At 42.1% G+C, this 12418-nt stretch overlaps 1 protein-coding gene across 1 annotated transcript; it reads right to left on the reverse strand.

The window, feature by feature from the left end:
- Positions 1-3396: 3396 nt before the first annotated feature.
- Positions 3397-10875, reverse strand: LOC121855803 (neurofilament heavy polypeptide-like; the record flags this gene model as incomplete). The annotated part of the gene is made up of 7 exons (XM_042350917.1): positions 10792-10875; positions 7633-7788; positions 6928-7321; positions 6617-6846; positions 4414-4569; positions 3708-4053; positions 3397-3626 (listed from the first exon to the last, which is right to left on the reverse strand). Coding segments are annotated over exons 1-7 (1596 nt in total), but the record flags the coding sequence as incomplete, so codon positions are not given.
- Positions 10876-12418: the final 1543 nt, after the last annotated feature.

Below are 12418 nucleotides of genomic sequence, written 5' to 3' on the forward strand. Positions count from 1 at the left end.
GCGACGGCTGGTGATTCCCGTTCCGCTGTGGCTGGTGACCCAGGTTCCGCTGCGGCTGGTGACTCCGGTTCCGCTGTGGCTAGGGAGTAAGCGAGTGACCATTGGAGGATTAAGTCTTCAATGTAGCGTTTGGCCTCCTCTACCCGCTAGATGTCTGTACTGGTGATACTGATATTATTTTTATAGGTGTTGAGTTTCAGCAACACTCCGTATTTTTGGCCTATTTGTTTAATATGGGCGCCCTTGTGACCAATGAATGTGCCGTGAAATTTTTTGGGTATTTTAACGCTCCTCGTGATTTGATTTTGGCTGGACTGCTGTTTCGCTACGGCTGGTGATTCCGGTTCCACTGTGGTTGGTGATTCCAGTTCCGCTGCGGCTGGTGATTTCGGTTCCGCTTCGGCTGGTGAATCTGGTTCCGCTGCGGCTGGTGACTCCGGTTCCGCTGCGTTTGGTGACTCTGGTTCCGCTGCGGCTTGTGACCCTGGTTCCGCTTCGGCTGGTGACTACAGTTCCGCTACGGCTGGTGACTGCGGCTCCGCTTCGGCTGGTGACTCCGGTTCTGCATCGGTTGGTGATTCTGGTTCTGCATCGGTTGGTGACTCTGGTTCTGCTGCGGCTGGTGACTCTGGTTCTGTTGCAGCTGGTGACTCCGTTTCCGCTGTGACTGGTGATTCCGGCTCCGCTTCGGCTGGTGACTCCGATTCTGCATCGGTTGGTGACTCTCTGGTTCTGCTGTGGCTAGTGACTCTAATTCCCCTAGGGTCGACTCAGCCTAGCCTGGGTTGTGGTCGTCCTCTCTAAAGCGACGACGGATTTTACAACATAAATACACACAAGTACAACAAACAATAAACACTAACAGTACTGTTCCTATGATAAATGACCCAGAGGTAAAACGTGGGACGTCGCTCTCGGAGGCCTTCTTCAGCGCCTCCGTCACCCTCTTCATCTCAATTTTGATTTTTCTAGCAAGTAAAATGTCGCCCAAAAGAGGCACGTGGTCATAAACTGGTTTGGGGCTTTTATAGGGTTAGGAGCTCACCTATCCCAGGGCTAATAAGTTTTAGTCCCCTTAAATTCTGTAGTGAGAGCTCACACTCTTTATTTTGTTGTTGCGTTTTTAGCTACAATCAAACCGTTCTTTCAAATTTTTAAATTCATTTTTTCAACTGTAGACCTGTGAGTATAGCTTCTACATATGAGTAGTAAAGAGCTACTAGTGCCAGTATATTTTGCTATTAATTTTGGCCATTCCGTTAATCAGACCTATTTGTCTTTCTCTGGGTCACGCTACACATAACCCCAAATGGTGTTAACTTAGACAAGAATCTAGTTAGCTCAGATACAGTCTACCAGTAATATGAACTAGTAATTTAAGCGCTGTAGGGAACATATGGTACTGGTGTTGAAGTAAACATATAGTACTGGTGTTGTAGTGAACATATGGTACTGGTGTTGTAGTAAACATATGGTACTGGTGTTGTAGTAAACATACGGTACTGGTGTTGTAGTGAATATATGGTACTGGTGTTGTAGTAAACATATGGTCCTGGTGTTGTAGTGAACATATGGTACTGGTGTTGTAGTAAACATATGGTACTGGTGTTGTAGTAAACATATGGTACTCGTATTGTAGTGAACATATAGCGCCCCGTGTTGTAGTGACATATGGGTACTTATGTTGCTGATAAACATAGTACTGGTGTTGCAGTAAACACCATAGTACTGGTGTTATTTAGTAAACATATGGTACTGGTGATGTAGTGAGCCTTATGGCACTTGTGAGTATGATGCCATAATTTACTGGTGTTGTAGTAAACATATGGTACTGGTGAAACATAATAAACATAGTACTGGTGTTGTAGTAAACATAATTGCTGGTGTTACGGTAAACATATGGTACTGGTGTTGTAGTAAACATATGGTACTGGTGTTGTAGTGAACATATGGCAGTGGTGTTGTAGTGAACATATGGTACTGGTGTTGTAGTAAACATATGGTACTGGTGTTGTAGTGAACATATGGTACTGGTGTTGTAGTGAACATATGGCACTTGTGTTGTAGTGAACATATGGTACTGGTGTTGCAGTAAACATATGGTACTGGTGTTGTAGTAAACATATGGTACTGGTGATGTAGTGAACATATGGCACTTGTGTTGTAGTGATCATATGGTACTGGTGTTGTAGTAAACATATGGTACTGGTGTTGTAATAAACATATGGTACTGGTGTTGTAGTAAACATATGGTACTGGTGTTGCAGTAAACATATGGTACTGGTGTTGTAGTAAACATATGGTACTGGTGTTGTAGTGAACATATGGTAGTTGTGTTGTAGTGAACATATGGTACTGGTGTTGTAGTAAACATATGGTACTGGTGTTGTATTGAACATGGTACTGGTGTTGTAGTGAACATATGGCACTTGTGTTGTAGTGAACATATGGTACTTATGTTGTAGTAAATATATGGTACTCGTGTTGTAGTAAAGATATGGTTCTGGTGTTGTAGTAAACATATGGTACTGGTATTGTAGTAAACATATGGTACTGGTGTTGTAGTGAACATATGGTACTGGTGTTGTAGTGAACATATGGCACTTGTGTTGTAGTGAACATATGTTACTTATGTTGTAGTAAATATATGGTACTCGTGTTGTAGTAAAGATATGGTTCTGGTGTTGTAGTAAACATATGGTACTGGTGTTGTAGTAAACATATGGTACTGGTGTTGTAGTAAACTTATGTTACTGGTGATGTAATTAAACATATGTCAAGTCGAACAACATTGAGCGGTTTTTACATTACGTGCACAAATAACCGGCTGGTAAATGATTCCAATGACCCATGAATCAGTCCTAACTGGCGGTGCCATTATCTACATATTACTTATCTAACTATCTAACATACTTGAACCATTGCAAGTGTGAAGCAAAGTATCCAATTACCACATATGAGCAATCTATTAAGTATTTCAAGAATTACCTACTACCTGGAGAGAGAGTTGCATCATACTTCGGCAACTGGATAAGACTAAACATCTGCAGGATGTTTTAGTCCCCTGAGCAACCTTTACCCTCTTCAGGTCATTGAATAATTAATGTTCATAATTATACATCCATAGTTATAAGTTATTAATTACTTACTCTACATTAAACAGTATGTAAATTATACTGGTTACATGTGTGTGTGTGTGGGGGGGGGGTGGGATGTGTAGATAGATAAATAGATAGAACGAAATACTACATATATATCTATATTTATATATAAAAGAGAAAAATATTAACCATTCTATCACATCGGGGGGTTACCGAATAACCATTGGAGGATTAAATCTTCAATGTAGCGTTTGGCCTCCTCTACCCGCTATATGTCTGTACTGGTGATACTGACATGGTTTTTATTGGTGTTGAGTCCCAGCAACACTCCGTATTTTTGGCCTATTTGTTTAATATGGGCGCCCTTGTGACCTATGAATGCTCCGTGAAATTTTTTGGGTATTTTAACGCTCTTCGTGATTTGATTTTGGCTGGACTGCTGTTTCGCGACGGCTGGTGATTCCCGTTCCGCTGTGGCTGGTGACCCAGGTTCCGCTGCGGCTGGTGACTCCGGTTCCGCTGTGGCTAGGGAGTAAGCGAGTGACCATTGGAGGATTAAGTCTTCAATGTAGCGTTTGGCCTCCTCTACCCGCTATATGTCTGTACTGGTGATACTGATATTATTTTTATAGGTGTTGAGTTTCAGCAACACTCCGTATTTTTGGCCTATTTGTTTAATATGGGCGCCCTTGTGACCAATGAATGTGCCGTGAAATTTTTTGGGTATTTTAACGCTCCTCGTGATTTGATTTTGGCTGGACTGCTGTTTCGCTACGGCTGGTGATTCCGGTTCCACTGTGGTTGGTGATTCCAGTTCCGCTGCGGCTGGTGATTTCGGTTCTGCTTCGGCTGGTGAATCTGGTTCCGCTGCAGCTGGTGACTCCGGTTCCGCTGCGTTTGGTGACTCTGGTTCCGCTGCGGCTTGTGACCCTGGTTCCGCTTCGGCTGGTGACTACAGTTCCGCTACGGCTGGTGACTGCGGCTCCGCTTCGGCTGGTGACTCCGGTTCTGCATCGGTTGGTGATTCTGGTTCTGCATCGGTTGGTGACTCTGGTTCTGCTGCGGCTGGTGACTCTGGTTCTGTTGCAGCTGGTGACTCCGTTTCCGCTGTGACTGGTGATTCCGGCTCCGCTTCGGCTGGTGACTCCGATTCTGCATCGGTTGGTGACTCTGGTTCTGCTGTGGCTAGTGACTCTAATTCCCCTAGGGTCGACTCAGCCTAGCCTGGGTTGTGGTCGTCCTCTCTAAAGCGACGACGGATTTTACAACATAAATACACACAAGTACAACAAACAATAAACACTAACAGTACCGTTCCTATGATAAATGACCCAGAGGTAAAACGTGGGACGTCGCTCTCGGAGGCCTTCTTCAGCGCCTCCGTCACCCTCTTCATCTCAATTTTGATTTTTCTAGCAAGTAAAATGTCGCCCAAAAGAGGCACGTGGTCGCATAAACCTGGTTTGGGCTTTTATAGGGTTGGGAGCTCACCTATCCCAGGGCTAATAAGTTTTAGTCCCCTTAAAATTCTGTAGTAGAGGCTCACTCTTTATTTTTGTTGTTGAATTTTAATTTCGTCTAGCCGTTCTTTCAAATTTTTAAATTCATTTTCAACTGTAGACCTGTATTGGTAAACTACCATGTAGGTAGTGAGAGCTACAATTGCCACCAGTATATTTTTGCTATTAATTTTGGCCATTCCGTTTATCAGACCTATTTGTCTTTCTCTGGGTCACGCTACACATAACCCCAAATGGTGTTAACTTAGACAAGAATCTAGTTAGCTCAGATACAGTCTACCAGTAATATGAACTAGTAATTTAAGCGCTGTAGGGAACATATGGTACTGGTGTTGAAGTAAACATATAGTACTGGTGTTGTAGTGAACATATGGTACTGGTGTTGTAGTAAACATATGGTACTGGTGTTGTAATAAACATATGGTACTGGTGTTGTAGTAAACATATGGTACTGGTGTTGCAGTAAACATATGGTACTGGTGTTGTAGTGAACATATGGTACTGGTGTTGTAGTAAACATATGGTACTGGTGTTGTAGTGAACATATGGTACTGGTGTTGTAGTGAACATATGGCACTTGTGTTGTAGTGAACATATGGTACTTATGTTGTAGTAAACATATGGTACTGGTGTTGCAGTAAACATATGGTACTGGTGTTGTAGTAAACATATGGTACTGGTGATGTAGTGAACATATGGCACTTGTGTTGTAGTGATCATATGGTACTGGTGTTGTAGTAAACATATGGTACTGGTGTTGTAATAAACATATGGTACTGGTGTTGTAGTAAACATATGGTACTGGTGTTGCAGTAAACATATGGTACTGGTGTTGTAGTAAACATATGGTACTGGTGATGTAGTGAACATATGGCAGTTGTGTTGTAGTGAACATATGGTACTGGTGTTGTAGTAAACATATGGTACTGGTGTTGTAGTGAACATATGGTACTGGTGTTGTAGTGAACATATGGCACTTGTGTTGTAGTGAACATATGGTACTTATGTTGTAGTAAATATATGGTACTCGTGTTGTAGTAAAGATATGGTTCTGGTGTTGTAGTAAACATATGGTACTGGTGTTGTAGTAAACATATGGTACTGGTGTTGTAGTGAACATATGGTACTGGTGTTGTAGTGAACATATGGCACTTGTGTTGTAGTGAACATATGGTACTTATGTTGTAGTAAATATATGGTACTCGTGTTGTAGTAAAGATATGGTTCTGGTGTTGTAGTAAACATATGGTACTGGTGTTGTAGTAAACATATGGTACTGGTGTTGTAGTAAACATATGGTACTGGTGTTGTAGTAAACATATGGTACTGGTGTTGTAGTAAACTTATGTTACTGGTGATGTAATTAAACATATGTCAAGTCGAACAACATTGAGCGGTTTTTACATTACGTGCATAAATAACCGGCTGGTAAATGATTCCAATGACCCATGAATCAGTCCTAACTGGCGGTGCCATTATCTACATATTACTTATCTAACTATCTAACATACTTGAACCATTGCAAGTGTGAAGCAAAGTATCCAATTACCACATATGAGCAATCTATTAAGTATTTCAAGAATTACCTACTACCTGGAGAGAGAGTTGCATCATACTTCGGCAACTGGATAAGACTAAACATCTGCAGGATGTTTTAGTCCCCTGAGCAACCTTTACCCTCTTCAGGTCATTGAATAATTAATGTTCATAATTATACATCCATAGTTATAAGTTATTAATTACTTACTCTACATTAAACAGTATGTAAATTATACTGGTTACATGTGTGTGTGTGGGGGAGGGGGGGTGGGATGTGTAGATAGATAAATAGATAGAACGAAATACTACATATATATCTATATTTATATATAAAAGAGAAAAATATTAACCATTCTATCACATCGGGGGGTTACCGAATAACCATTGGAGGATTAAATCTTCAATGTAGCGTTTGGCCTCCTCTACCCGCTATATGTCTGTACTGGTGATACTGACATGGTTTTTATTGGTGTTGAGTCCCAGCAACACTCCGTATTTTTGGCCTATTTGTTTAATATGGGCGCCCTTGTGACCTATGAATGCTCCGTGAAATTTTTTGGGTATTTTAACGCTCTTCGTGATTTGATTTTGGCTGGACTGCTGTTTCGCGACGGCTGGTGATTCCCGTTCCGCTGTGGCTGGTGACCCAGGTTCCGCTGCGGCTGGTGACTCCGGTTCCGCTGTGGCTAGGGAGTAAGCGAGTGACCATTGGAGGATTAAGTCTTCAATGTAGCGTTTGGCCTCCTCTACCCGCTATATGTCTGTACTGGTGATACTGATATTATTTTTATAGGTGTTGAGTTTCAGCAACACTCCGTATTTTTGGCCTATTTGTTTAATATGGGCGCCCTTGTGACCAATGAATGTGCCGTGAAATTTTTTGGGTATTTTAACGCTCCTCGTGATTTGATTTTGGCTGGACTGCTGTTTCGCTACGGCTGGTGATTCCGGTTCCACTGTGGTTGGTGATTCCAGTTCCGCTGCGGCTGGTGATTTCGGTTCTGCTTCGGCTGGTGAATCTGGTTCCGCTGCAGCTGGTGACTCCGGTTCCGCTGCGTTTGGTGACTCTGGTTCCGCTGCGGCTTGTGACCCTGGTTCCGCTTCGGCTGGTGACTCCAGTTCCGCTACGGCTGGTGACTGCGGCTCCGCTTCGGCTGGTGACTCGGTTCTGCATCGGTTGGTGATTCTGGTTCTGCATCGGTTGGTGACTCTGGTTCTGCTGCGGCTGGTGACTCTGGTTCTGTTGCAGCTGGTGACTCCGTTTCCGCTGTGACTGGTGATTCCGGCTCCGCTTCGGCTGGTGACTCCGATTCTGCATCGGTTGGTGACTCTGGTTCTGCTGTGGCTAGTGACTCTAATTCCCCTAGGGTCGACTCAGCCTAGCCTGGGTTGTGGTCGTCCTCTCTAAAGCGACGACGGATTTTACAACATAAATACACACAAGTACAACAAACAATAAACACTAACAGTACCGTTCCTATGATAAATGACCCAGAGGTAAAACGTGGGACGTCGCTCTCGGAGGCCTTCTTCAGCGCCTCCGTCACCCTCTTCATCTCAATTTTGATTTTTCTAGCAAGTAAAATGTCGCCCAAAAGAGGCACGTGGTCGCATAAACCTGGTTTGGGCTTTTATAGGGTTGGGAGCTCACCTATCCCAGGGCTAATAAGTTTTAGTCCCCTTAAAATTCTGTAGTAGAGGCTCACTCTTTATTTTTGTTGTTGAATTTTAATTTCGTCTAGCCGTTCTTTCAAATTTTTAAATTCATTTTCAACTGTAGACCTGTATTGGTAAACTACCATGTAGGTAGTGAGAGCTACAATTGCCACCAGTATATTTTTGCTATTAATTTTGGCCATTCCGTTTATCAGACCTATTTGTCTTTCTCTGGGTCACGCTACACATAACCCCAAATGGTGTTAACTTAGACAAGAATCTAGTTAGCTCAGATACAGTCTACCAGTAATATGAACTAGTAATTTAAGCGCTGTAGGGAACATATGGTACTGGTGTTGAAGTAAACATATAGTACTGGTGTTGTAGTGAACATATGGTACTGGTGTTGTAGTAAACATATGGTACTGGTGTTGTAATAAACATATGGTACTGGTGTTGTAGTAAACATATGGTACTGGTGTTGCACATATGGTACTAGTGAAGTAAACATATGGTACTGGTGTTGTAGTGAACATATGGTACTGGTGTTGTAGTGAACATATGGCACTTGTGTTGTAGTGAACATATGGTACTTATGTTGTAGTAAACATATGGTACTGGTGTTGCAGTAAACATATGGTACTGGTGTTGTAGTAAACATATGGTACTGGTGATGTAGTGAACATATGGCACTTGTGTTGTAGTGATCATATGGTACTGGTGTTGTAGTAAACATATGGTACTGGTGTTGTAATAAACATATGGTACTGGTGTTGTAGTAAACATATGGTACTGGTGTTGCAGTAAACATATGGTACTGGTGTTGTAGTAAACATATGGTACTGGTGATGTAGTGAACATATGGCAGTTGTGTTGTAGTGAACATATGGTACTGGTGTTGTAGTAAACATATGGTACTGGTGTTGTAGTGAACATATGGTACTGGTGTTGTAGTGAACATATGGCACTTGTGTTGTAGTGAACATATGGTACTTATGTTGTAGTAAATATATGGTACTCGTGTTGTAGTAAAGATATGGTTCTGGTGTTGTAGTAAACATATGGTACTGGTGTTGTAGTAAACATATGGTACTGGTGTTGTAGTGAACATATGGTACTGGTGTTGTAGTGAACATATGGCACTTGTGTTGTAGTGAACATATGGTACTTATGTTGTAGTAAATATATGGTACTCGTGTTGTAGTAAAGATATGGTTCTGGTGTTGTAGTAAACATATGGTACTGGTGTTGTAGTAAACATATGGTACTGGTGTTGTAGTAAACATATGGTACTGGTGTTGTAGTAAACTTATGTTACTGGTGATGTAATTAAACATATGTCAAGTCGAACAACATTGAGCGGTTTTTACATTACGTGCATAAATAACCGGCTGGTAAATGATTCCAATGACCCATGAATCAGTCCTAACTGGCGGTGCCATTATCTACATATTACTTATCTAACTATCTAACATACTTGAACCATTGCAAGTGTGAAGCAAAGTATCCAATTACCACATATGAGCAATCTATTAAGTATTTCAAGAATTACCTACTACCTGGAGAGAGAGTTGCATCATACTTCGGCAACTGGATAAGACTAAACATCTGCAGGATGTTTTAGTCCCCTGAGCAACCTTTACCCTCTTCAGGTCATTGAATAATTAATGTTCATAATTATACATCCATAGTTATAAGTTATTAATTACTTACTCTACATTAAACAGTATGTAAATTATACTGGTTACATGTGTGTGTGTGGGGGGGGGGGTGGGGATTGTAGATAGATAAATAGATAGAACGAAATACTACATATATATCTATATTTATATATAAAAGAGAAAAATATTAACCATTCTATCACATCGGGGGGTTACCGAATAACCATTGGAGGATTAAATCTTCAATGTAGCGTTTGGCCTCCTCTACCCGCTATATGTCTGTACTGGTGATACTGACATGGTTTTTATTGGTGTTGAGTCCCAGCAACACTCCGTATTTTTGGCCTATTTGTTTAATATGGGCGCCCTTGTGACCTATGAATGCTCCGTGAAATTTTTTGGGTATTTTAACGCTCTTCGTGATTTGATTTTGGCTGGACTGCTGTTTCGCGACGGCTGGTGATTCCCGTTCCGCTGTGGCTGGTGACCCAGGTTCCGCTGCGGCTGGTGACTCCGGTTCCGCTGTGGCTAGGGAGTAAGCGAGTGACCATTGGAGGATAAGTCTTCAATGTAGCGTTTGGCCTCCTCTACCCGCTATATGTCTGTACTGGTGATACTGATATTATTTTTATAGGTGTTGAGTTTCAGCAACACTCCGTATTTTTGGCCTATTTGTTTAATATGGGCGCCCTTGTGACCAATGAATGTGCCGTGAAATTTTTTGGGTATTTTAACGCTCCTCGTGATTTGATTTTGGCTGGACTGCTGTTTCGCTACGGCTGGTGATTCCGGTTCCACTGTGGTTGGTGATTCCAGTTCCGCTGCGGCTGGTGATTTCGGTTCCGCTTCGGCTGGTGAATCTGGTTCCGCTGCAGCTGGTGACTCCGGTTCCGCTGCGTTTGGTGACTCTGGTTCCGCTGCGGCTTGTGACCCTGGTTCCGCTTCGGCTGGTGACTACAGTTCCGCTACGGCTGGTGACTGCGGCTCCGCTTCGGCTGGTGACTCCGGTTCTGCATCGGTTGGTGATTCTGGTTCTGCATCGGTTGGTGACTCTGGTTCTGCTGCGGCTGGTGACTCTGGTTCTGTTGCAGCTGGTGACTCCGTTTCCGCTGTGACTGGTGATTCCGGCTCCGCTTCGGCTGGTGACTCCGATTCTGCATCGGTTGGTGACTCTGGTTCTGCTGTGGCTAGTGACTCTAATTCCCCTAGGGTCGACTCAGACTAGCCTGGGTTGTGGTCGTCCTCTCTAAAGCGACGACGGATTTTACAGCATAAATACACGCAAGTACAACAAACAATAAACACTAACAGTACCGTTCCTATGATAAATGACCCAGAGGTAAAACGTGGGACGTCGCTCTCGGAGGCCTTCTTCAGCGCCTCCGTCACCCTCTTCATCTCAATTTTGATTTTTCTAGCAAGTAAAATGTCGCCCAAAAGAGGCACGTGGTCGCATAAACCTGGTTTGGGCTTTTATAGGGTTGGGAGCTCACCTATCCCAGGGCTAATAAGTTTTAGTCCCCTTAAAATTCTGTAGTAGAGGCTCACTCTTTATTTTTGTTGTTGAATTTTAATTTCGTCAAGCCGTTCTTTCAAATTTTTAAATTCATTTTCAACTGTAGACCTGTATTGGTAAACTACCATGTAGGTAGTGAGAGCTACAATTGCCACCAGTATATTTTTATTAATTTTGGCCATTCGTTAATCAATTCTATTTGTCTTTCTCTGGGTCACTTCCACATAACCCCAAATAGTGTTAGCAGACAAGAATCCTAGTTAGCTCAGCTACAGTCTACCAGTAATGAACTAGTAATTTAAAGCGCTGTAGGAACATAATTGCCTGGTGTTGAAATGAAGCATATAGTGCTGGTATTTGTAGTGAACATAATAATTGCCTGAGTGTGTAAATCAACATATGGTACTGGTGTTGTAGTAAACATACGGTACTGCTGTTGTAGTGAATATATGGTACTGGTGTTGTAGTAAACATATGGTCCTGGTGTTGTAGTGAACATATGGTACTGGTGTTGTAGTAAACATATGGTACTGGTGTTGTAGTAAACATATGGTACTCGTATTGTAGTGAACATATGGTACTGGTGTTGTAGTAAACATATAGTACTGGTGTTGTAGTGAACATATGGTACTCGTGTTGTAGTAAACATATGGTACTGGTGTTGTAGTAAACATATGGTACTCGTATTGTAGTGAACATATGGTACTGGTTTTGTAGTAAGCATATGGTACTCGTGTTGTAGTAAACATAGAGTACTGGTGTTGTAGTAAACATATGGTACTGTTGTTGTAGTAAACATATGGTACTGGTGTTGTAGTAAACATATGGTACTGGTGTTGTAGTAAACATATGGTACTGGTGTTGCAGTAAACATATGGTACTGTTGCTGTAGGGAACATATGGTACTGGTGTTGTAGTGAACATATGGTACTGGTGTTGTAGTAAACATATGGTACTGGTGTTGCAGTAAACATATGGTACTGTTGCTGTAGGGAACATATGGTACTGGTGTTGTAGTGAACATATGGTACTGGTGTTGTAGTAAACATATGGTACTGGTGTTGTAGTAATCATATGGTACTGGTGTTGTAGTAATCATATGGTACTGGTGATGTAATTAAACATATGGTACTGGTGTTGTAGTAAACATATGGTACTGGTCTTGTAGTAAACATATGGTACTGGTGTTGTAGTGAGCATATGGTACTGGTGTTGTAGTGAGCATATGGTACTGGTGTTGTAGTAAACATATGGTACTGATGTTGTAGTGAACATATGGTACTGGTGTTGTAGTAAACATATGGTACTGGTGTTGTAGTAAACATATGGTACCTAGTGTTGTAGCAAACATATGGTACTGGTGTTGTAGTAAACATTTGGTACTGGTGTTGTAGTGAACATATGGTACTGGTGTTGTAGCAAACA

This window comes from Homarus americanus, unplaced genomic scaffold (genome assembly GCF_018991925.1).
Source record: "Homarus americanus isolate GMGI-L3 unplaced genomic scaffold, GMGI_Hamer_2.0 scaffold29244, whole genome shotgun sequence".
In the NCBI taxonomy this organism is placed as follows: Eukaryota; Metazoa; Arthropoda; class Malacostraca; order Decapoda; family Nephropidae; genus Homarus; species Homarus americanus.